The 25,861-nt window shown below is 37.1% G+C and overlaps 1 protein-coding gene across 1 annotated transcript; it reads right to left on the minus strand.

Annotated features, from left to right (window-relative positions):
• Window positions 1-595: 595 nt before the first annotated feature.
• On the minus strand, window positions 596-23,527 carry LOC114052323 (cytochrome b-c1 complex subunit 2, mitochondrial-like). The gene is made up of 14 exons (XM_027874874.1): window positions 23,141-23,527; window positions 20,083-20,169; window positions 19,831-19,980; window positions 17,872-17,936; window positions 17,685-17,741; window positions 17,443-17,567; window positions 15,636-15,733; window positions 14,128-14,185; window positions 13,775-13,870; window positions 11,088-11,287; window positions 7,618-7,698; window positions 4,861-4,937; window positions 1,934-2,087; window positions 596-878 (listed from the first exon to the last, which is right to left on the minus strand). The coding sequence occupies exons 1-14, from the start codon at window positions 23,171-23,173 to the stop codon at window positions 789-791; spliced, it is 1,371 nt and encodes a 456-aa protein (XP_027730675.1). The 5' UTR covers window positions 23,174-23,527; the 3' UTR covers window positions 596-788.
• Between the last annotated feature and the right edge of the window lie 2,334 nt (window positions 23,528-25,861).

Genomic DNA, 25,861 nt, shown 5'->3' on the forward strand with positions numbered 1-25,861 from the left:
AGCTACTTCACAGCTCCACCAAGTTATCAGATTGTACCATTTTATCTTCACTCTTTCCACCTTTGCCAGTCTGTATGGTGCGAGGAGAAACAATTATTTAATATGTACTTTTCTTATACTTAGTAATCTGGAGTCTTATTTTCTTATGATAATTTATGGTTTGCAATTAAAGATACTTGAATTAGTTATCTTCTAACTTTTTTAATGGTGTAACCTTTTATATTAAGGAAAGAAGTAAAATGTTGGACTAAATCTAATTCCTTTCATATTGCTTTCTAGTTTTCTTGACAGTCCTTGTATAATAAATATAATAAGGGAGTCCTTTAAACAGTAATTTATACTCATGGGTTCACTGAACAAGGGGGCTGCTATTTTTATTCCTGTTTTTTGCTTATCTAATAATCTGTTTAACTGATCTACTTGTTTTTATAAACAGTGCCTGATAGTCTGAAATCCGAGTGACCTTTATGCAAATTTATTGTGCATTTTTACTCAAGCAAAAAATAAATATCCCTTCCTACCCCTCCCCTAGCATACAATGAAGTAGGTATTCAAACACTTAACAGACTAAGAAAAATTCAGGAAAAGAATTAGCAAAAGCATTTTAAATAAAATGTTTTATTGGCTTTACATTAGACCAGGTGCAATTTATCTGCATTTCTGTTTTGCCATTTTTCAATTCATAAATAAAAAGATGGAATAGTGTTAATAAATTCTGATCTTTCACCAAGGGCTATTCTGCCAGTTTGTGTTGAGAAAGTTTTTTGTTTTCTTCCATTGTAGGTGCTTCATTTTTCTAATTCATCAAGGAATGGGGTATTGGCCAGATTTCCACTTGCTGCCATTGACTTCTTGCCAGAAACAAATTTCTTTGCTGCCTGAAAAGTTGACAGAAATAATAAAACATACATCACTACTTAAAACACATTTTGTTTTTTAAAGAGTGGAAATGTAATGTAATTAGTGTAGAGAGCTTCAATGCAGATTAGGACTTTCTCTGCAACAATCTTAGGTACCTGCTGCTTTAAGGATTTGGAAAATAGCTAATATTTATACAGTGTCTACTAGTGCCAGGCAGTGTGCTTTGCAAAGATTATTTCACTTTTATCCTCACAACTCTAGGAGGTAGATGCTATTATTATCCCCATTTTACCATTATGGAAAGTAAGGCAAACAGAGGTAAGATGACTTGCTCAGGGTGTCACACATAGGGTAAGTGAGCACAGTTAGCAAGTATCTGAGGCTAGATTTGAACTTGGGTCTTCCTGAATTCAGGCCCAGCACTCAATCCTGTGTGCCATCTAGCTACCCCTCTACTTGAGGGGGGGGTGTGTGTGTGTGTCTGTCAAAATTTTATCAGGTTATAAGACACTTTTTATCTTTTATTTCATTAAGTACCATTAAAATGGACAAACATTTAAATGCCACATGAAAAATTCTAGAAGCAAGGCAATTTGGTATTTTAGGGTAAGTATAAATCTATAGGTACAGGCCTACTCTTGTATTGCAAAGAAATTCTTAAAGTAAAGCTGGTTTTTGAGGAAGAAGCATGGTGACACCACCTGGGGGTGTTGCTTTCTCTTGACAAACAGGTAGGAGCTGAGACACATGTCGGAGACAATAGATGAAATGATCACAGCTTTTTTCTTGTACATTTTTAATGCAATGTACAAACGTAAAACTAATCCCTAACTTTGAGTCATGCACAAAAGTATCTGTGAGCATGCTAATGTGTTCAGGATTTTAAAATCATTCAGGTCTGGATTTTATACACATGCACGCACCCACCCACCCACCAAAAGGAACCCTTAAAAACAGTTGTTCCTTTTTTATATAGGTGAAAAAGGTAAATCATACTTGTGTATAAAATCAGGAAAGCTCAAGTATAGAAATAATTACATTCCAACATTATGAAGTGGTTTATTTTACGTACTGTTATGACATCAGCAGTAGCCACAGAGTCAATTGTTTGAAGAACAGATGATGGTGTGACATATGAACCAGATGCCAGGGCCTGGGACCCAATTTCATCCAGAAATCCCTCTGAAGACTCGATTAACATCAGGTACCCAGCTTTTAGTTTGTTTCTAGGCAAGAAAGTGTTTATTATGAAGAATTTAAGTAATAGATTTTCAACACATAAACATTAAGGTTTATTCTTCTAAATAACAAAGTTAGTTGGAAAGTACTCATATAGTTGTATGCACAATGCCTTCAAAATCTTAAATGACCATAGTTTTCTAGTCTATTTTCTTAATTTACCTAGTATTTATTACTATTAGTTTTCAAAACTACTGTACACAAAATCTAGTAGTAATAGCTATTAAATTTAATTGTATTCCATAAAAACTATTCTGTAATACTTGCCTGGACCCACTTAAAACTCTGGAACTGCAGAAAAAACCTTATTTAGTTATGCTATTTTCTTATGGGTTCCCCTTCAATGGAAGTTTTCAAGCAAAAGCTAGATAAACTGCTTGTCAAGTAGGTTGTAAAGAGGATTCTATTTCAGGTATGGGTGGATATAGATGGAGGTCCCTGAGATTTTGTGATTCTTTGTTCTAACAGAAGGTCCCCAATGTGGTTTTTTTTGAGGGGAAAGGAATTGTTTTTTAAACAAATTTTTTAAATCAAAAAGCCTCTATAATTGCTATATTTACAATTCACAGTACACTAATAATGAAATAAAAAAAATTATTTGGTTCAGAAAATTTTACTTTTTTTTGGTTGTTGCTGGAACTGTATGCTGGATATATGTTTGACTGAGAGCCAGAGCACAGAATGTGATTGAGTGTACCAGTTAATATAATAAAGCCATAGGAAATAAAGAGGTAAAGACTCGGGGGTTGTGTGTGTGTGGGGGCATCTAAGATGCAGTTGAAAAATATGTCCTTCCTCAGGGCCTCTCAAATTAAGATCTTTTACTAAGAGATTATGTAATTCTTTTTCTCTGCAATGATTACACTTTTTTTTTTTGCTTGCTATGGGAAGACTAAACATGACATGGTACATTAAAAAAAAACAACCATTTTTCAAAACTGGTAACTGAGTGTTTTGTGTTCTGCTGTAAACTTGTACAACACTAAAATATTTTTAAAAAAAAGTAAACAGCATTTAAAACCTAAATTTATTTCTTTAAAGGTCAAATGCTTCAGTTTACTGATAGTTTGTTTCATTGACAATGCAACTGTGTAAAGGTGTAGTGAATCAGCTCTTGGGTCATTTAATAAAGTGTGTTGCACAAATTCAAGGGACTGTTCAGTGTAACAGTTTTGACACCAATGAGGTATGAATGATTAAGTTATATGGTGATTTCCTAGATTCTAATAACACAATATACCCAACTGTCATTAAGTTATTAACATAAGTGTTAAATGGTTAAAAGGTAATTAACGCTACTGAGAGGCAAGAGTTGAACTAAATGGCCTCAGGGTTACATTGTAAGCTCCCTGCTGGCAAGGACTGTCTTTTCACATTTGTAGTTGCAGTGCTTAATAAATATTAATTGATTCTATCTAGCACTGAAACTTTGAATCCTAAGATCATACACACTTCTTAAATTTTTTATCTAAAATCTACCCTAATTCCTCAAACTTCTATTAACAAAACTGATGAAAAAAAGATGTTAGGTCTCTCAAAGCAGTAACTAAATTCCTGTAAATTAGGAATATTAATCTCAATTTGGTTCCTAGGAATGGGTCACTTTCAAACAGTAAGTATGTTAACCTACAAATATGAGAATGATATTGGGAATAAAGGGGAAGGTGTCAGAAAACTTCTTTGAAAAAGCTGATGAGTGTCTGAGCTCAAAAACTGCTCATAGTAAATGGCCAATCTGGAGGACCTTGCAGCCAAGAAGATGTGTCTAACGAGAAGGGTATATATAAGGATAATTTTGAATCACAGACTAAAGATGTTAACTATAGACAGTTCTTGCTTTACTATTGCAGACCTCTACATAAATCAATTTTTACATAATGCAAATTTGCCCACAGATGTGGGAAACAGGGAGCCAGGAAATGGGGGAAGGGGGAGAGAAGGTAGATAGAAGGTAATATCAATTCACATGCCTGTGAAGGGAGCACACAGTTCAAGGACATGTGGGGGACTGGGACAGAGAAGCAAGAGCAGGAGGAAGGCATGTATGTATGGCTGGACATAGACATGGACAGGGAAACTTGGGGCCTGGGGACAATCATGTGGTATCTAAGGATGGAAGACACAAGGGCAGGCGGGTGGAGCTGGATAAAGGTGTCTTCTCTCCCAACTGGAGGTCTCAAGCCAAGCTCTGGAGCCAGTGGTGGTGAGGGTTCTTCCGCTTTCATTTGGAGGATTTTTTTATTTTTTGTGGGGTGTTAGGGGAGAACGCTAAGCCAGGGGCAAAAGTGGACCAATAGAGTACACAGTACTGTATAGTAAAGTGGGTTTTTGGAATGTGGATTTCTTAAGTCTTTAGTATAAAGTCAATTTACACAAAAAGTAAAGCTGTATTCTCAAAACTGGATTTTTTCCTGTGAAATTAAAAAAGGTTTTCTTTCTAATTTAATGGAGGTATTGCTAGGTGAAGCTGAGAGAAATGTCAGATTAAAAGGTATGCAGCTGGATTCCAAACAAACTTCTGAACCCCTTTAAAGAACAACAAAACATTTTACATGCAGAAAAAAGAGGAGGGAAGATTTAAAATTGTGTGCCTGAAATTTAAAACTCTGCACTGAGGTCAGTGCTAACCTGAATCAAGGTAGCATTTCTAATTTCCTATGAATGGCAAAATATTAGACTTTGTTCAGCTGAACTGATTTTTCCTCACCTAAAGAGCAAAAGCATAACACACACACACACACATACATATTTTATACTTACTTAGCTGCTATGACATCTGGTTCAGGAAGGTTACCATGAGCAACTGCTTTTACCTGGTTGTAAGCAGCCCTGATAACCTAGAGAGAAAAGTAAATTTAATCAGTAACTTTCAGTGCCATTTTCTCCATTTTTTGTCAAAGCTCAACTGTACTGGACTTCCAGATGACAATATAACTTTGGTCAAATTTGGTTGTAGAGAGCTGTTTAGAGGATGATATTATGGAAATTTACACTGATAAGCTCCAAATCTCCTTCAAAAAACAACCAAACCAAACTTCCTACTAAACCATTCTATAATCTTCCTATTGTAATACACTGACCCCCTTCCTCCCTTCACGGAAAATCCTTAGAAAACATTAAGGACACACAATGGCAGAAAGTGTAAGGGGCTTAGCATAGAATGAGAAGTGCTAATGGAAAAGCCAACATAGAGGTAAGAGAAGACTGGGTAGAGAACATGAGCTTTCCATTATTTGGGTAAAGAAATGAAGAGACTGTAAAATTAGAACTGAAAAAATAGGATTTTTTGAGTTGAGGTCTTTTTGTCTTGGGCTGGAGGTTTTTAGACTCCTATAGCTTTCAGCTGCCTTTCATCTCATACTTTTTAGCTGTAGAAAACCAGAAGGGCCAAGGTGAAGCTCAAGGCATGGAGTTGGGGGCTTTAGCTTACTTCAGGGTTTAAAAGAGGAGGTAGAAGTACAATACTTTCCTTGGACATTTCATCTAAATCACTCATGGGTTCTGCTCATGCCTTTTTTTTCATTATCAACTTTCTTTTCAACCTCAATGCAACTAGTTATCCTATCCCTACCACTCTAGGGCTAGGGTGGTACAGTGGATAAAGCACTGAGCCTAGAATCAGGAAGACCTGAGTTTAAATCTGGCCATAGATATACTACTAGCTGTGTGACCCTGGGCAAGTCACAACTTCCAGCTGCATCAATTTCCTTAACTGTAAAATGGTAATAATAGCACCCTCCTAGGGTTGTGAGGATCAAATGAGATAATATTTATAAAGTGCTTAGCAAAGTATCTGGCACATATAAGCACAGTTAATAAATGCTTGTTTCTCTCTCCTTTCCCCACTCTAAAAAGGTTACCTGTGATTTCCTCATTGCCAAATTTAGTGGCTATACTCATCCTCTTGATCTCTTTACATGGCCACCACCTCTTGTTGGGATATTCTCTCTTCTCTTGGCTTCAGGGGTACCATAATGCTCCTGATTTTCCTTCTGTATTTAACTGTTCCTTTTATGTCTCCAATGGCTCTTCACTAGCTTCCTAGCTTTCTTATGTGGGTGTTCCCCAAAGGGGAATTTTCACTATTTCTCCTGGCAATTATCACACTTCCTCCATATAGGAGGATTACCAGTTGCATATATACAGCTGCCTTTCTTAAACATATCTGTTCAAGTCTTTCCCTTGCTTGAAAATCTTTAATGACTCACTACTGGCTGCTTCCTTTTTCAAATTATTGCAAACCTTCTATTTAATAACCTGTTCTAAATTCTTAAGACATACACACACAAAGAATAGACTATTAAATGGTTCAGAGCAAGGGACACACTTTGTCTTAACTGGATCGCATCTTTAATACTATGTTAAGTTCTGAACACCGAATTTTGAGGTAAGCCATTGATAAACTAAAGTACATATAGGTAAAAAGGGATGAGGACAGTGAAGGGTTTTGAAACTATGACAAGGAGAATGGTTGAAGCAACTAGAGATATTCAATTTATAGGAAAAAAATCCCGGGATACAGTAATTGCTTTCAAGGTGTCATGTGGAAGACAGATTAGATACATACTATCACGACTTTTTAAAGCATCAAAAAAAAGAAGTGGTGGAAGTTATACCAAGGTGGATTTTAGCTCAGTATAAAGAGCTTTCTAATAAAGAAGGCTGTCAAAAAATGAAATGGACCATCTTGTGGGACTGTGAGCTCCATCGTTAGAAATGTTTGAATTGAAGATGTATAAAAGATATTCTGCACTGACACTGAAAATACCAGCTTCTCAGACCTTGAATCTAATTTTGCATAAATAATAAGAAATTCAGTTTTTGCTGATTTCATTTTTATAGAGTTACTAGGATGGCAGATCAGGGGAATTTTATAAAATATAATCTGTTTTGATTTCAGCAAGGCATCTGACATTCTCGTATTGGCAAGGTGGTGCAATGTGGTGCAATGTGGTTTGAAAGATAACAGTTGGCAGGTTTATTACAGCAGGTTGTTATCTTTTTCTCTACCCTCTAAATTGATCTTTTAAGTATCCACCTGGAAGGAGATCTCATAATGTACCACAGCGTATTATACCTTTTGACATTTTTATCAATTACTTACATGGATGACCAAAAATGGCCAAGGGAGCTATTAGCCCTCCCTGTTTTTTGCCTTTCAAAAAAACTTATATTTAGGCAGTTAGGTGGGGAAGTGGATAGAATGCTGGAAGATTTGAGTTAAAATCCTGCCTCAAAATCACTACCTGTGTGATCCTGGGAAAATCTTTTAACTTCTCTCAGTTGTTTTCTCCTCCTTAAAATGATAACATTAGCACCTACCTCACAGGGTGAGCATCAAATGAATGTATGTAAAGTGCTTTGCAAACCTTAAAGTGCTATATAAATGCCAGCAGCTATTATTATAATAAACATTTATAAATATGCAAACTTCAAATATGTGATTAATTACAGTATTCAAACATTTTATATTTTAATAAAAAAAATTTCAGGGGGGGAGAGGGGTTTAAAACTTACATCCTCAGCAACTGCAGCCTGAGATATAGTATAAATTCCAAAGAGTCCAGAATCAGAATAATTTGCATTAAAGGCTGAAACCTGAAAAACAATTCAGCTTTATTAAATACAGTAATAAAAGTCAAAACAAGATATGGGGAAGAGATATACTTCCTAAGGATGGCCAAAGACTAGTGTCTTCCTTTCTAAGCAAAATACTTCATTATCCCACTTAATGAGATAATACAATTCCCCCCTCTTTTTTAAAAGATATTTTTAACTTCACATTGTAGTCCTAACACTGTGTCTGTTCCCTTCTAAACTTTCTTCTTACTTTTTTAAAAAAGTGATTCATTCATTAACCATCTTTTCCTACTCTATTTTAATATTACTATCCCTCTCCGTTCTTCTTCCCTAACAAAGACTAAAAGTCCTTGTCTGTAACAAATATGAGGACAAATCCACACATTGCTGTCTCATTCTGCACTAACTCTCTAAAAAGAGGTGGGAAACATATTTCAACATCAGTTTTCGGTAGTCATGACTGGTCATTGCACTGGTTCTTAAGTCTTTCACATTGATGTAGTCTTCATATAAACTGTTCTGATTCTGCTCACTTCTTTCTCCAACAATTCATATAAAGCCTTCTAAGTTTCTCTGAATTTTTTCCTTTCTCATTATTTCTTATGACAAAATAATATTCCATCAATTCACATACCATAATTTGTTCAGCCATGCCCCAGTTGATAGGCAACCACTTTGTTTCCAGTTTTTTGCTAAACAAAAAGTGATACCATAAATATTTTTGTATGTTTGGGTCTTTTCTTCATTGATTTCTTCGGGATATAAGTCTAGCAGGTCACAGGGCATTTAGAATTGTTAGATTCATTAGATTTTGCAACATTGTTTCAGATGGCTTTCAAGAATTGTTGGATAACTTCAGAGTTTCACCAACAGCATGAGTGTGCCTGTGCTTCTACAACCTCCCAAGAACTGTTATTTCCTTTTCTGTCATCTTTCCCAGTGTAATGGGTGTGAAGTGAAACTCTAGAGTGGTTTTAATTTCTATTAGTCATTTGAAGAAAATATGGTTGTTGATAGATTACCATTTTTCCTTTAAGAACAGTCTATGCATATCCTTGCACCATTTCTCTATTGGAAAATTTGTTCTTGTTTACATACATACACACAGAAAGACACATATATGCATCCACAACATACACACACACACATACACATACATACACACACACACACACACACACTATATTGAGTGGTCTTCACTATACAAAATTTTTGAGACCACCCTATGTATCTTGGACATCTGATCTTTATCAGAGAAATTTGTTGAAATTTTTTTTCAAAATTCAGTCTCCCTCCCTCTAGTTCTAACTGCAATGATTTTATTTGTTCAAAATCTTTTAAATTTAATGTTAAAAATTGTTCACTATCTTTCGTGAGCCTTCATATTCCTCATTTGGTCAAAATCTCTCCCCATCCATAGCTGTGAAAACTACTTCCTTTCCTGTTTTTCCTTGGTGAACTGTCATCATTCCTTTTAGGTTCTATGTGGTTTACTTTTCCTATAACTTTTTGATGGAAATCTTTCTAATAGGTATTATTATTATTATTAAAACTTCCCAGTTTTCTTAAGTGTATTACTTCAGTACTTATAAGGATACTTGCACTTTTTACAAGACTCACCAATTGTAATTCCTTTACTATTTTTGGTAGATGTTTTCAAACTGTTGTAGCCCCCCTAAAATTAATATCCTTTAGCCAACCTAGTTATCTCAGTGAACTTAACTAGGCTGGGCTTCATGCAACAGACTTATAATCTGTACTCATTCATACTCAAAGCTATTCTAGTGGCAAGAACACTCAGAGCTTATGCTCTTCCCAGTAACAGGTAAGAACTAAGGCACTGGAGGACTTTATTGAGTTTCTTATATAAAATGCTTTACTCTTCCCTTGATGACTATCTCAATGTGAATATAAATTAACATAATACACATACTATACAGGAATATACTAGATATATTCCTGAGATTTTAGGGGCCTATGGAAAGCGGCTCCAGAATGTTGTTCTTTAAGTCTATTTCCTAGGTTGATGGCTGTTACTTTCTCAGATTCTTATGTACTACCTTTATGCAAAATTGTCTAGATGATGGCCTGAGGGAGGCTTTAAGCCCCCAATAAATTAGAATGCACAAAATTTGTGAAAGCTTTTTTGTTCCTCAGAGGCATCTTTTGATTACTTTTAAGTGCTCTAATTGTTTGAAGTGGTCTGAAATCTGATACTCAGATAAATAGGGTCTTACTGCATTATTCCAAGCATACAGTTAAAGCTTCCATAAATGAAACTTCTTTATCACAAATCCTTAAGCACTTTCTCATATAAAACTTATATAAACATGCAGACAGCTCAATGCAGCATTTGTCTCAACATCTACATAACCAATTGGTCAAATACTGAATCAGAACTATTGAACTGATGTTTAGTAAGAAACATTCATTTTGACCTAAGAAAAGGCTATTATTAACACTCACTAGAGTCAATGGGCATAGGAAAGATGAAAGAAATAGTAGGAAGACTATGGTGCAAAAAAGAAAACCCTCAATGAAGTATGTATTAAGAAGAATAGCTTTACTTCCTGGTTCTATGGGATTGAGAAATAAAGTAAAACACTTACAATTAAGTACCATCAGAGTATCAACTAACCAAAGATTTGCTAAGTCAACAAGAATAATAATGTTCTTTTACTGTTACTTATACTTTATATTATACTGTTATTTATACTTTATATTACACAGAGTGGGCCTAAAAAGAGCTCTAAGGAAAGGAGTGAATGATTATCTTTCAAAGGTACAATGGCTCTTTATAATCAAAAAGGGAATTGCATTTTCTTTTCAGGAGAAAGATGTCTTTTGACTTCTTGGCTCTAGGTCATTTCAGCACTTTGATCTTTGCCAAAAAATGGAACTGTGTTAAAGAAGTAAAAATAATGAACTTCTAATTATGTCAATGATGTGCCATTCTCATTTCACCCCAGAATCAGAGAGCTAGAATAGCATGCACTAGATGAGAAGTGGTGAGAGAGTTAGAAGTGGAAACAAGGAAATACAGAAAGAAACCTAAGTCAGACAAAGGACTAGCTGGATAAAGGGGTCCTAAACCTTTAAGTTAAAAAAAAAATTAGCCCAAGGGGGAAGAAAAATCTAAGAAATGAATGTTGAGCATTCAGTCTGAATTTCTGACAGTTCTAAGTATTCTTTTTTTCTTTTGCATTAGAGTATCTGAAATAGATTTTACATCAGAGAGATGGGAAAGGAGAGAGGTATGTCAAATTAAGCATGGTTATTTCTTCAGTTTCTAAAAAGATTCCCTAAGATGTCTTAAATCTTAATAATTTTTCAAGCCTTTTCTCAGAACTATATTTTAATACTAAATCTTTGAAAATAAAATAAAGGCAATAAATGTTTATACTAACATCAAATGGTTGGTTTGTTCCCTTGGCTACAGCCTGATGCAGCTGGCTGCTGGCATTGCTGCCCCTCTTAACATGAGGCCCTGCACCAAGGACATGCTGAAGGACACTAAATGCATTTGCCTCTGCACTTCCTGAGGTAGCCCCCTCGGCTACAATGGCAGCATGGACAAGACTATCACCATTCTGCTCTCGAATTTCACCTGGGGTGGGAGGGAAAGCAAAAGGTTAATCAGATTTTGTTTTTGTTTTAAATTTCTCATTAAATCCAAGTTTTGCCCTTAAGTCAACTTCACCTTCATAAAAGTAATGGTACACACAAAAAAGAAGTGATAACTAAGATAATTAATTGGTCCTTTTCTCCCTTACATCATCCTGCAGTACTGTTCAATTATACCTCAACATGGACCACTGAAGAGACAACATAGGGACAAATTCTTCCCTTCCAAACTAGCTAATCCACTCATTACTCCCAAGTATCGACCTGAAGATATTATAGGTCTTATTTTAAAGACTAAGTTTGTTTAAAAAAAAAAAAAAAAGGCAATAGTGGAATCACAGAGACTCCCTCCTCTTTTTCATCTCCTACCACTCAGGTGCCTTATGCCACTCTCTCCTCCTTCATCCCTGTATCACATGAAGTGGCTCTTTTTTTTTTTTTTGATGGCCTTACTTCTTGGCAAGGCTTAATCCCTCTACTTGTTCAAGTGATCCCATTCCATCTCCTCCCAGAGATTGGCGCGCCGCCCCCGCCATACCCCTACCCCGGTCATTCCACTTATTTTCAGTCTCTCTCTGCCTACTGACTCATTTCCTACTGCCTACAAACACGCCCATGTCTCCTCTATTCTGAAAAATCCCCCACTTGATTCTTCCATCCCTGATAACTATCATCCTATATGTTTTCTGTAGCTAAATTCCTTGAAGAGGCCATCTCTGATAAGTTCCTCCACTTCCTCTCCTCTCACTCTCTTTTTAACCCCTTTCAGTATGGCTCCTGACCTTATCATTCTAAGAAAACTGCTCTTTGCAAAGTTACTAATGATCCCTTAGTGCCAAATCCAATGGCCTTTTCTCAATCCTCATTCTTCTTGACTTGTATATAGCCTTTGACACTGCCAATAATTCCTTTTGGATATTTTTTCGCTAGGTTTTTGGGACACCACTCTCTCGCAGTTCTCATCCTACCTATCTGACAGTTACTTCTCTGTTTACTTTGTTGAATCATCCTCCAGATCAGTCTTTAACTTCTGTCCTGGGGCCTCTTCTCTCTTACACTACTTGGTCATCTCATCAGCTATCATTTAATTTACCATCTCCATGCTGATGACTCTCAAGTCTACCTTTCCTGTCTGAAACTCTGCGGACTTCCTAACTCACATCTCCAAATGCTTTTTAAACACCTCGAACAGGATGACCAATAAATATCTTAAAGTCAATATGCCAAAACAGAATTTATTATTGATCTCCCTAAACCTTTATTCCCCTTTGGAGAACAATACTATTTTCTTAGTCCCTTAGGCTTGCAACCTAGGAGTTATGCTGGATTCCTCACCCTGTTCCCCCCACCTCCACCCCAATCCAAGCTCTTGCCAAGACCTGTCAATTTCACTTTTGGAACATCTCTCAAATACACCTCCTTCTCTCCTCTGACAGCCACCACTGTAGTGTAGGCTCTCATCACCTCACACCTGGACTATGGCAATAGCCTGCTGGAGGGTCCACTTGCTTCTAGTATCTCCCCACTCTAATCTATCCTCCATTCAGCCACTCAAGTGATTCTCCTAAACTGCAGATCTGATCATGTCACCCCTCCCCATCACCATCAGTAAGTTCCAGGGGCTCCCTATTGCCTCCAGCAGAAAGTAACAAATCTTCTGTTTGGCATTCAAAGCCCTTCATAACCTAGCCCTCTCCTACCTTCCACTCGTTGACCTTATTCCCTTGACACTCACACTTAGATCCAGTGATACTGACCTCCTGGTTGTTCTACCAACAAGACACTCCTTCAATTATGGTCATTTTCCCTGGCTGTCCTCCCTACCCAGAATGTTCTCCCTCTTCCACTCCGAGTACTGACCTTCCTAGCTTCTTTTTAAAGTCCCGACTAAGATCTCACTTTCTATAGGACGTCTTCTCCAACCTCTCTTCATTGTAGTGCCTTTTCTCTTTTTTATTATGTCCTATTTATTCTGTATATAGCTTGCTTTGTATATTCTTTTTTACATGTTGTTTCCCCCATTAGACTGTAAACTCACTGGGGGCAGATACTGTCTTTTACCTCTTTCTGTTTCCCCAGCACTTAGCACAGTGCCTGGTACATAGGAGGCACTTAATAAACATTTACTGATTGAGGAGGGGATAATTTTGTCCAACCTGTTCATTTTACAAAGCAACTGAGATCCAGATAATTGAACCAATTTATCCAAAGTCATATAGCTGTTGATAGTAAAGTAAATCATTCCCTTCATGTCCTCCATGAAAATAGTAACAGCGAACGGAAGAGCTCCGAGAGGTGACTTACCCCATATTCAAAAAAACTAATAAATACTAGAGATAAGATTCAAGAACAAGGTTCTCCTGACTCTAAGTTCAGCATGTTTTCCATTATATTACACTGCCTGCACATGAATTAGAAGAAACCAATTTTATGTCCTCTGATAAAACCAAACCTAACCAAAAATACCTACCTCCACGGTAGTGAGCCTTTGAACCAGACATGCCAAGCCCACCTCTCATGTTTAGAAACTGCTCGGCAACTTGCTTCAGAACAATATGGTTTATACCTACAGTAATAGATACGAGTCAAAACTGAAGCTTATAAAGTGAAAATTCAAACAGGCTATTTATAAAGTTAAATATCAGATTCTGACTTAAAAATGTCATTAGAAATTAAACAAAAGGTAATCACGGTATTTGAAGCCACTGACTAAAGGTCTCCCATTTACCTGTAACCCATTATTCAAATCAGATCCCACACTGTATTCAGACTATGGTTTATATTAACTGATAGGCAATTAAAGACAGCTATATCAAAACTTACCAAGTCCAACCAGAGCCATCCTTGCACTTGTAAAATTGTTCTGTATATAGTAATGAAGCTGAAGAAATGAAAACACTTTAATTAAGTTATTTTGACGTTAATATAAACAAAAACTGTATAGTTCTGCTTTAACACTTGCTTTGAATATGCAAGTTTTGAGTTTGCTTATGCTTGATTTTGTTCGTGAGGAAACAGTCAACCTAGAAAACTGCACCCAGATGAACCAAGCCTCAGGGGAATACACAAAATGCATAAACTTCAAAAATCTACCAGCCACTACACCTCGGGTCATGGTGTGTTATCCTACAAAAGGCAAAGAAAGGGAATAAGCATTTACACAATGCCCACTACATGACAGGACAGTACCATGCTAGCACTTTGCAAATATTCTTTGCAAAATTGTGTTTTGCTATTCTTTCATATATGTGAACTTTTATGTGTTCACACCCACCACATTTAACATCTCAAATGTGTCTAAGTGCCATATTTATAGTATGTCTTTTGATGAAGCAGGAGGAAGTGGGTTGGTCTGTATCCACAAATTCAACCCTCATCTTTTACCATGCATAGGAATACATATGTTGAGTTACAGCAGAACTGACTTTTAGAGTTAGAAGGAATCTTTTGGATCATCTAGTATGACATGGAAACTGATATCACTTCCATCTTCTTCCCACTGATAACCTGAATTCTGCCCTCAGCTTTTGGTTTATATTGCTAAGACTTCAGCTTACATGCCATTTCCCAGATCACTTCATACTATGATGCTTCTACTTGGACCATCACTTTTACCTCCTTCCCATCAATAACTCAGACTTCCTAAATCATGAATTATCCAAATGTGAAATGAGCTAGCTTAGGAGTAGCTACTCACAAGGCATGATCCCACTAATTATTAAGGTAGAAGCTTTGACGTGGGTCAGTTCATCTATCTCGAGGCTACCCTCTCCTTCCATATTGGTGCTGGATTTGGTGCAGACATCTAAGCATCTTTAGCTCTACTGCAGTTCAGATCACCTAAGTAAAAGCAATCTATGAGACTCAGTCTCCTTGGCAGCAAGGACTACAGACATGTACCAATCACTAGACCTGGCAATAGGTGTTTCTCAATATAAGTTTTCAAGCTATGAATGACCAGTTGTTAGAGATATTTTAAAGGAGATTTTTGTTCACAAGATATTGGTTGGACTAGATGGCCTATGAAGGTCCCTCCCAACTTTGAGATTCTGCAAAATCCCCACCTACCTCCTGCCAAATGAAAAGCCTAGGATGAAACATCAGAGAAGAGAAGGCAGTGTTGTGATATTTAAACTCAAAAGGTTCCTCTAACCAGGTGAAGTGACATTAGAGCACATAATTTTAAGAACAAAAGTCCACGTAGGATTTTCTAAGTAGGCTTTTGTTAAAAACTGGAAAAAAAAAAGATTTTCTAAAAACAGAAATAGTAGATAAATACCATACTTAATATCAAAGCAACAGTATTAATTACAAAATGTTAAATTAGTTACCTCTTCTGGAGTAATTTTCCCAATCTTATAATCTGGACAATACAAGGAATTAGAAAGGGCATTCCGATAAGCTGCAGCATGCAGATTTTCAATCACACCTACAAAGAAGAAAGGGAAAAAAACCATCCACTGAAATACAAATTAAAGTGAGGATAGTAAAGAAGTGAGGAAAAGGAGGAAATATGTGACCCTCTGATTGTTGTACTCTGCTTAAGTATTTTTGGACTTGAAATTTATGGTTGCCTGTCAGCAAAATATAAAATTCTGCTTGCTGGCAAAGGAAATAGAGGCTATCAGTAGCAGGTTTTTTTTTTTAAATGTGTCACATTCATTAGGAATTTATATCTCAAGAGTACAAAACTCCTCTGGCACATTGGCAATGTACTTTACTACCTTCCATAGCTTCCAGGACTACAATATTAGAAAGATCACTCTAGGCATCAAGGGATCTGATTTTGACCCTAGTTCTGCGACTTTCTGTGTGACCTTGCCTAAGCCATATGACCCTATTAGACTAGTTTCTTCATCTATAATATGAAGAATTGGATTAGATGATCATTAAGGCCCTCTTTATATGTCTAAAATGCCATCACCTAACTTTCTCGACACAAGTCAATAGCATATTTTTGTTTTTCTTCATACAGCTCAAAAGAAATACAAGTCTAAGTCCTTTACAATAACTAGCAGTACAAAACAAACGAAAATTATAAATTTCACTAGTGAAATTCTAGCACAATTAAGAGTAATCCTAAATCTAAATGTTTATAATGTTTTTCAAAGTTTTTTTTACTTTTTTTTTTTTTTTTTGGTGAGGCAGTCAGGGTTAAGTGACTTGCCCAGAGTCACACAGCTAATGAGTGTTATATGTCTGAGGCCACATTTGAACTCGGGTCCTCCTGATTCCTGGGTGGGTGCTCTACCCACTTCGCCACCTAGCTGCTCCTCAAAGTTTTTTTTTAAATATACACTATTCCCCATGAAATAATAATCTGGACAATCACTTAAGCACGGATGTAAGGATTTGACTCCTAATGCTAACTATTTCAGGACAGCGGTATTTAAGATGAGAAAAACTGTCCTGAGACACTTCAATCAATGACAAGACTTTTAGGTCTCATACATTTTTGTTTGTTTCATACAATCTAGTATCTTTCACTGCTAAAAGAACAATGCAATCTCGATGAGTTTACTGTGAAATTTTTTCATTTCCTCATGAAGCTGTTTGTGTTTATAGAGCAGGGAATGATGACTTATACTTTTTCTGTACAGCCCTGGGGAGATGAGATGTGCTTAATATAGTACAATAATGATAGTAAAAATTAATCTGAAGTAATAGCTGACAGTCTCTAAAGGACAGACTCTAAAGTGAATATCACGCAGAAGGCAATGAAGGGACATGTAGTGGGTCTAACATAAACAAGTATGGTCCTATGAAATTTAATTCACCAAATAACCTTCCAATATCAATTTGGCTTTTAAGTAAATATTCCTACTGGCAAAAAATGCCCACTAATTTCTAGTAGACATGTTGCTTCCCACTGACTCCAGAAAATATCCTCTGATAATTCTATTTTTCCACTGTAAATATTAAATTGGTATTGTTTCTTAATCAGTTTCTTGTGAATTTGGTTAGTGTAAATCAGTTGCCCAATCTGATCATATCAGGTCAGATAAAACTGGGCTCCTGACTGGGTATACAGGCACCTAAGAGGCCTGCCCTAACTAGCCAGTCAGATCATCTGTAAGCTGCAACAGTACCATCATAAATGTAGTTTATCAAGATGCTTTTTTTTTTTTTTTTTTTTACCAGTCTGGGGGTTTTGAAAAGCAACTGCTTTATCAATCTTTAATTGTGACTGAAGATCTGCTACTTCCCAGCGTCGAAATTCTGGTGCTGTGGTGACATTGAGCAGGAACTCCATTAGAATATCACTGTGAAAGACATCGAGGCAAATTTGGGGACAATAATACTAAAATAAAGCCAATGGTAATATGCTTGCTTGCAAAAAGGGCAAGAATTAGACATAGACAAAATAAACTTATACTTACACATCATCCCGGAGGCATTCGGCAATATAAGCCATGCTTTCCCTTGTACTAGTCACACTAAACAAGAAATACATTAAGGTCAATGATTTGAATTAGTAAAATAAGTTATTTTCCCTATAATATGACCACCTTGTAGAACCAACATTATTTATCTTCAATGGATAACCATGTGTTTTATTTGACATACCTTAATTTACCACCAACAGCTTCAGTCCCTCGGGTTATCTTAAAAGAAGAAGCTCCTTTGGTAGTCTTTACAAAAAAAAAAAAAAAGTCTTCTTTGTCAGTAATTTTGAAATACCAAATTTACCAAAAGTGATACTAGATTGGCAACAAATATCCAAATCAAAATACAATTAAGGCTGTTATCAAGCTCAGAAACTAAAATGAAACTTTATGAATGTTAGAAATATACTTGTCCAATAAGGGAAAAATGATTTAACAAACTGTGCTGATCTGTTTTGTATCTGCCTGAAAAATCTGAGCTGGTACTCTCTCTGAAAAGACATCAAGTGGTCGTAATTTGATTCAAATCAATGACTTCAAAGATGAAAGGCTCTAAAATATATTTTCTTTAGTTTTAATCAAGCAAAAATTATCTAAACTATTAGGACGCCATAGAACAGAAGCACACAATAAGCTTTTCTTAATGTATTGATGGGAGCTGCTAAAGAAGTTACTGGGTTTGAGGAAAGGAATCAAATAGTGTCCAAGGCATATGCCAGTTTCTCTTCTTCAAACAAGCCAAATCTTAAAGGAAGGATTATTTTTAGTTTATCTGGTCAAAGAATTCAAGAAAGAGCATTTATTAGGGAGCATTACAGAAGAAGGGGAAAAAAAACAACCCAGTATTTCAACAATAGTTAAATTGTTAACAAGATTACATGAGTAAGACATTCCAACAAAGATAATATTCAAACTATGTTGAAGAATCTTACCTTGAAGATAAAAGCTACCTTACTAATATATATACTATATATAACATATGCCACATATTATATATATAATATATATACATTATATATATACACACTACACACACACACACACACACACACACACACACACATCATTTTAGTGATATAGTGATAAAAAATCTGACCGTACTTTTAAATGCAATGCTTTATTTTATTTTTCTTTAATCATATATTCAGGCTGACATACTGTATTTCACCACATAATCATCACAGATTTAATGCCAAATTTTTTTCATAGGGTGCAACCATTATGTGAAGCTTTAAAAAAAATTGGTGCCAGTATTACTTAAAAATTATTTATTACCAACCTGTGTCACCCGGCAGATGAACTTTAGCTAGTGAAGGAAGGTACAGTCTTACCATATCATGCGACTTACTCATGGTAGCTTTGCCTGCCGCCTGCTAACAACCACATAAGTTGGCTTTTGGAAATATACTGACAATGCTAGGCTCACAATGCATGAGAGATAAATGCACAACCATATGCCACTGGTGAATACACTGCTGCTCTGTTTACCTTTTAAGTGGAGTGAGGAACAAAATTATAACATGCGACAATTACCATGATGAAAGCTTATAAACCAATTGTTGGACTGAAGAAACAGGGTGCAAAAATTATGAAGTGAAATATGGTATTTCAAGAAGCATTTTCATGTATTTCTCTGGTTTTGTCACATTCAGACATCAGACTGTATCTAGTATTGTTTTCATCAAGGACATATTTTATCTTAACGCTTAATAAAAGATCATCAAATTTCCTATACCATACAGAAAATTAATTGAGAATTTTTTTTTTAAGGTTAGATATATTGTCTCTTTCAGGACTAGATTTTTTGAAAATGCGTCAATATGCTTAAATGGTTTGCTTCAGTTTAAAATTTGCTGTTTAATTTTTTGTTTTTAAGTGTAAAAATTCAACTATACTTAAAATCTTAATGCATCTTACCAATTTTAATATAAAAATATATTGTGCTTTTAATAGCTGCTACCACTATTTCAAATTTAAAGTTTATTTTTATCCACGAATAGTTACATTAGTATGCTATAAAAATAAAATAAATTATGCCAAGAAAACAGAACTAGAAGATATGCATCTGTTTGCAAATATTCACGTGATTTAATAAATATGACTGAAAAAAAAGTCAAACGTATTAAGGAAAGATCTTTACCAAATTGGATGCAAGACGGAGTAGATGGGAGGCTCCAAAATTAGTAGAATCTTCATATCTACTACCAGCTTTAATGAACAAACCAATTCTTGAAGCTGGAGCATAGTTTTCCACAGAGGCAATCACTAAGCCATTTGGTAACTTTGTTAGCTATAGTCAAAACAAAGCAGAGATGTTATTTATGTCTTCTTATAACTAAATAATGAAAGAATTTTTTTTTAACCAACATCTGAGAGATTTGGTTAGACTCACCTCAAGTTCCTCAGGATGAAGTTGTACAGGAGCTTTTGCAGCAGAGGCTTTAATTCTTGGGGCAACTTTGAGGGAATAAAATCGTCTCTAAACACAAACAATGAAAAATATTCCTGACATGAATAGTGCTTTCTACAAAATCATAAGACCTAGGTTGTATCCAAGGGTACTATGATTTATAAAGATATTAAACCAAAATTACAAATGGTTACACGTGGGAACTCATATGGGTGTCAGACCACAAAAATCACTCTATGGCTTAGCCAAGCAAACCAACTCAACACTAAATCACAAAGCTAGAAAACTCAGGGCATGTCCTTAAAGTCATTATCAAGTAAGTCAAACTACCACCACCACCACCATCACCCTTTTCTCTAGTGCCTTGATAGAGATAGCCCAAGACTCTTGGAAATAATAGTGCTTCCAGCCCAGTATCCACCACCACCATCCTGGGAAGTAACTCCTTAGGAGATGAATTCTGGCAACTTCACCTGTAGGTGCTACAGCCACAGATACTGAAGACCCAGAAAAGAAAGTTCTCGCCACCAAAGTCTTTGGCATCATCAAACAGTTCAATATCAGAAATTGATAGGATTTTATCAGTGAAAACCACCTTGGAGGAGAGGAATTAACCATTTGCTTTGCAACAAGGACAATGACACCTTGCCATTCAAGACTTGTAGCTGAAATGCAGTTTTCCCCATACAAACGTGAGCTGACTGAGAGCAGGGACTGTCTTACTTTTGTATTTATATCCCTAGTGCTTAGAACAGTGCTTGGTACAACTAAATAAGATGCCTCTTTCATTCATTCACATTAGTCAATATATATTCTAAGAACTAAAGATATAAATAGTATTTCATAACTCAAGATGAAGCACCACAATATAGTAGGAATAATAGTACTAGTTCTTTCTAGTGCTTTAAGGTTTAGAAAGCATTTTATACACATCAATCTCATTTGATCCTCATGCTAACCCCAAGAGGAAGGTGTTATTATTGGCTTGAGTCAGACTGGTTCAGTCACTAATTTCCTCTTTGACTTTGGACAAGTCTCTTCAACCTCTCTCAATCTCTATTTCCTTATTTAGAATATGACAGCACAGACATAGATGATGTCTAAGATCTCTTTGGTTCTAAAATGTGACTATGTCCAGCTACCAAAAAAAGGTCATCACATGAAAGTGAAGTGAACTTAAGGAAAATGGGAAAAGGTTTTTTTTTTTTACATTGCACTCATCTGGAGAATACATTACAGCAGTGGTGTAAAACTCAAAACAGAAAAGGATCCATATGGTCAGTATACTGACTTAGAAAACCACAAATTAACATTACCTACACAATATTGCATTTTTATTTTTGCTAAACATTTCCCAATTACATTTTTCATTTGGTTGGCCACAGTTTGATACCTCTGCATTAGAGAATAAAAGGTGAGTAAAAGGATTATCACCTAATATCCTTGTATATCCACAAATGTAAGATAAATTCCTATTAAATATTTTACATGGAAAGAACCTTAAAGATTATCTTGTCCAGTCCTCTCATTTTACAGATGGCCAAACCAAGGCTCAGGCCTAAACCAGTTAATGGTAGAACCTGAATAGGAAATCAGGTATTCTGACTGCCAGTCCAGTGCTCTTTCTACTCTGACAAGTCAATTAAATAGCACTGATTTGTAGTAGAAACAATCTGTATGGTTTTATTACTTTTACCACCAGCAATCCTCAACAATTCCTTCTGGGAAAGGATATGATAGAAATTCCGTTCAGATAGAGAAGGAAAGTACAGTCAAGGGTTCCAGGGATGCTAGGTTCTTAGTGAAAATATCATTAAAGTAAGTTAACTAGGGGTCCAGGTTGGGTAGAAGAGGCAAAGGATGTCAAAAGAGGGATGATGGACTGGGAAAACATAGAAGAGCGCCAACATTCAAGGCTGAGGGGACATTAATAGATTTGAAGGAGTGGGAAGGTGATATGCATGGAGCAAAAGAAATTTGCATTCAGAGAGAGGAATTAATAGAGCCTTTGAAGTTGAGGTCAACAAGGAACTTTTATCTAATATTTTTAGCAGCAGCTTTTAAATGGTTTTCCGGGCAACTAGGGAATCCTATCTTAGAAGGGGCCTTAAAGGTATGCTGATGATGCAAGGCTTTCCAGTGGTCATACTTTGCAGTAGCTACCTTTTAACCCCTGCGCCCCTTCCCCTATCGCCTCAACACACCCTCCATTTCATACCTATTCATAATTATAATCAATCCTTGGACCAAAAGTTCTACTTTCTCCTCAAATGGAAGCCACTTTATTCCTCTGATCACTGGGGTTGGCTATAAAAATAAACTTCTATGGAATGAAATAACAACTCACATTTTTTTATAGTGCTTTGTGGTTTACAAAGCACTTAACTGCCAGAGACACTACACGTCCTGATCTATTATTACCGTCTCTAAATAAAATCTGGACCTTAAGAAAAACTGATCTCACATTATTATGCCATTTAACAATCGCCACGAAAATCTGAGGCCCTGGATCCAGTGAGTCAAAAACTCAAGTCTATATCCTCTACTTGTGGAACTGGAGGCTAGACGAGCTGTTTACCTGGTCCCCACATGGGAGCTGAAGGGTGGGCTGGGGGTGGGGTCACCGAAGGCCGAGCTGCGGCCCCCGGAGCGGGAAGGGCAAGTTTTTTTCCATGGCTCACCCTCCATCCTCGAAGAGCGTATTTAATCAACGTCCCGGCTTTCACCGTCAGGGGTTCAAGCGGAGGGTGGGGGTCCGCCCCCCGCGCGGGGTCACAGCCAGGGATCACAGACGTGACCTTCATTAGCCTCCCCTCGGCCCTTCAGGAAGGAGAGGCCCGGGGCTCTGCTCGGCCCCCCGGGGGCATCGCCGTACTCCCCCCAGCCTCCCCGGCCCCGGCCCCCTGCTCCTTCCGCAGAGTTCAGCTGAAGGACAAGCGGAGAACTGGGAAGCGGCGCGAGGGGCCCTCGGCCAGGCGACCCCACCAGGCCCCCTCCCCTGGAAGCCCATCACGCCCTCCGCCAAGGCGGCTGCACTCACCGAGAGGGATCCGGCGCCCGTGAGCAGCTTCATGGCTCCGATTCACTCGTGACCCCGTACTGACAGGGATCAGAGAAAGCAAGATGGTGGCGGAGGACCTCCGTTCCCAGAATGCCTCGCGCTCCCTCCGAGAAGCCTCTCTTCGCGGAGCGCTCTCTACTGCTTCTAGCCCGGGGCAAGGGGCCGGAAGAGGCGTTTAATCACGCCCCGCGCAGCAGGGGGAGGTCTTCATTCCATATGCCGATCCTCTTGTTGCTTCTGCCCCTAAATTTCAAGACTTCCATTAAAAATACTTTAATATTAGCCCAAGTTCATTAAGCTAGGGTGACATTTTCCTTTTCTCTTCATGATGGATAAAGTGCTAACCAGTAGTAACGACTTCCCCCGCTGCCATCTTGGATTCTTCTTGGCATAGGCACCAATCGGCCCCTTAGGCTCTCTGGAGCACGCTTCCTCTACGTTCCCCGCCCACTTTTGCCACGTGGGGAGGTTGAGGGCGGGGTCATCTTACAGCTGAAGTAGAGGTCAGAACGGTCTTTGATTTAAGCATTTGGTTGAGTTCGGCTGACATTAGATAGGTGCTTGCTATGTGCGTGTTCTTTAGAAGCCGGGGAAATTAAAAGGCAGAGGTGAGGAGGGAGTTCATTTCAGGCGTGGGAGACAGTCAGTGCATAAGTTTTCAAGAACTGCAAGGAGACCAGTGTAGTTGGATTGCAGAATACGATCCAGAGGGGAATAAAATGTTGGAAAACTGGAAAGATAGGAAGAGCTTCAAATGCCAGAGGACTTTATGTTTGATCTTGGAGGTATTCGGGAGCCACCGGAGTTTACTGAGTGACATGGTCAGAGCTATGCTTTAGAACAATCCCTTTGGCATCTGTCTGGAGGGTAGATTGGAGTGGAGAGAGATGTGAGACCGACGCGCGGATTGGGAAGGGATTGCAATAGTCCAGGTGGGAGGTGAAGAGGGGCTGGGTGAGTAGAATGAAGGGGGTGCATGTGGGAGATGCTGTGAGGGCAGAAATGTCAAGATGCAGTAACAGAATGGATATATGTAAAGCAGAGAGTTGAGAAGGATACCAAGACTGCAAGTCTGAGTGACCGGGAGATTGAAAGTACCTTCATTTGCAACAGGGAGTTGGCAAGAAGGGAGTAGTAACTTAAGAGAAAGACAGTAAGTTCTGTTTACCACAAAGGAAATGCTTAGGACACCAAAGATTCATATAAGTGCCCATTAACAAATATTTAAAACCTAAAATAGTAACCTTTTACTCCTAATATGTTCTCCTGAGTTATAGGAAAGATTCCCAGGAGATTTGTGGGACTATTGGACAGCTATTTTACTTTCAGGCACACACTGGATAGAGCTGCTGGATCTGGAGTCAGGAAGACTTATTTTCCTGAGTTCAAATCCAGCCTCAGACACTACCTGTGTGACCCCGGGCAAGTCACTTAACCTTGTCTGCCTCAGTTTCCTCATCTGTAAAATAAGCTGGAGAAGGAAATGAGAAACCACTCCAATATCTTTGTCAAATACAATTATTTGAACTTCTTATGTATTAGTCATCTTCTTATGGCACCGAAGTAGGAATATATATTTCTTGAAGCTCTCAGATCTTTTTTTCTGTTTAAACTCTCTTATGAATATGTGTCCCTTTAGAAAAAGTTATTACAATAATTGTGTCTATTTTCTTGGCTTTTCTTACTTCACTTTGCATAGTTTACATGAGTCTTTACATACTTCTGTACGTTCATTATGTTTGTCATTTCCTACGGCACAGTAATATTTTATTATATTGGTATACCATAATTTGTTTAGCCATTCCTCAATTGATGGCTATCTACTTTGTTTCCAGTTCTTTGCTTCTACAAAAAGTGCTACGATAGCCAAAATTAGAAGAAAAATAGGAAATTGGGGAAAAATTTATACCAAATTTCTCTGATAAAAATGTCATTTCTCAAATATGTAGAGAACTGAGCCAAATTTATAAAAATAAAAGCTATTCCTCAATTGATAAATGGTTAAGGGATGTGAACAGGCAGTTTTCAGAGGAAGAAATCAAAGCTGTCAGTAGTCATGTGAAAAAATGCTCTAAAGCACTACTAATTAAGAGAAATGCAAATTGTTTCTGTTTTTGTTTTTTGGCTAGGCAATAGGGTTAAGTGACTTGCCCAGGGTCACACAGCTAGTAAGAGAAATGCAAATTTAAACAATTCTGAGGAAGCACCTCACACTTATCAGATTGACTGACAAAAAAGGAAAATAAAAATAATTTTTTAAAGTACTAGCATGAATATTTTGGTGCTTTGTTTATAAACGTTTGAGGCTGTTTTTTTATCAGTGACCTTCTTGGGGTACATGCCTTGTAGTGAAATCTCTGCGTCAAAGTATGTGGACATTTCGTCATTTTATTTGCATAATTTCAAATTGCTTTACAGACTAGTTATATGGATTCACAACTCTACCAACAATGCACTAATATGCCTGTTTCCATACCCTCCCATCTGACTATTCCCATCTTTTGTCATCTTTTGTAATTTGCTACATGTGAGGTAAAACCTTAAAGTTATTGTAATCTCATTTCTCTTATTATTATTGATGTCTTCTTGTAATTAAGATTTTTTTTCTTTATGAATTTAGATGCTAAGGCAGTGGACACATATAAGCCTAATATTAATACAAGTTTGTTGCCTGTGATTCCTTCTACTGTAATAGTTTCC

Source organism: Vombatus ursinus, unplaced genomic scaffold (genome assembly GCF_900497805.2).
Source record: "Vombatus ursinus unplaced genomic scaffold, bare-nosed wombat genome assembly UNPS02014807.1, whole genome shotgun sequence".
Classification (NCBI taxonomy): Eukaryota; Metazoa; Chordata; class Mammalia; order Diprotodontia; family Vombatidae; genus Vombatus; species Vombatus ursinus.

Excerpts from the sequence above, each read along its gene's own strand:
- LOC114052323 (XM_027874874.1), bottom strand. The coding sequence starts at position 23,173 with ATGAAGCTGCTCACGGGCGCCGGATCCCTCTCG. Across the intron at positions 20,170-23,140 it reads CGGGCGCCGGATCCCTCTCG|AGACGATTTTATTCCCTCAA; the intron begins GTGAGTGCAGCC and ends GTTTGTGTTTAG. Across the intron at positions 17,937-19,830 it reads TCCGTCTTGCATCCAATTTG|ACTACCAAAGGAGCTTCTTC; the intron begins GTAAAGATCTTT and ends TTTTTTGTAAAG.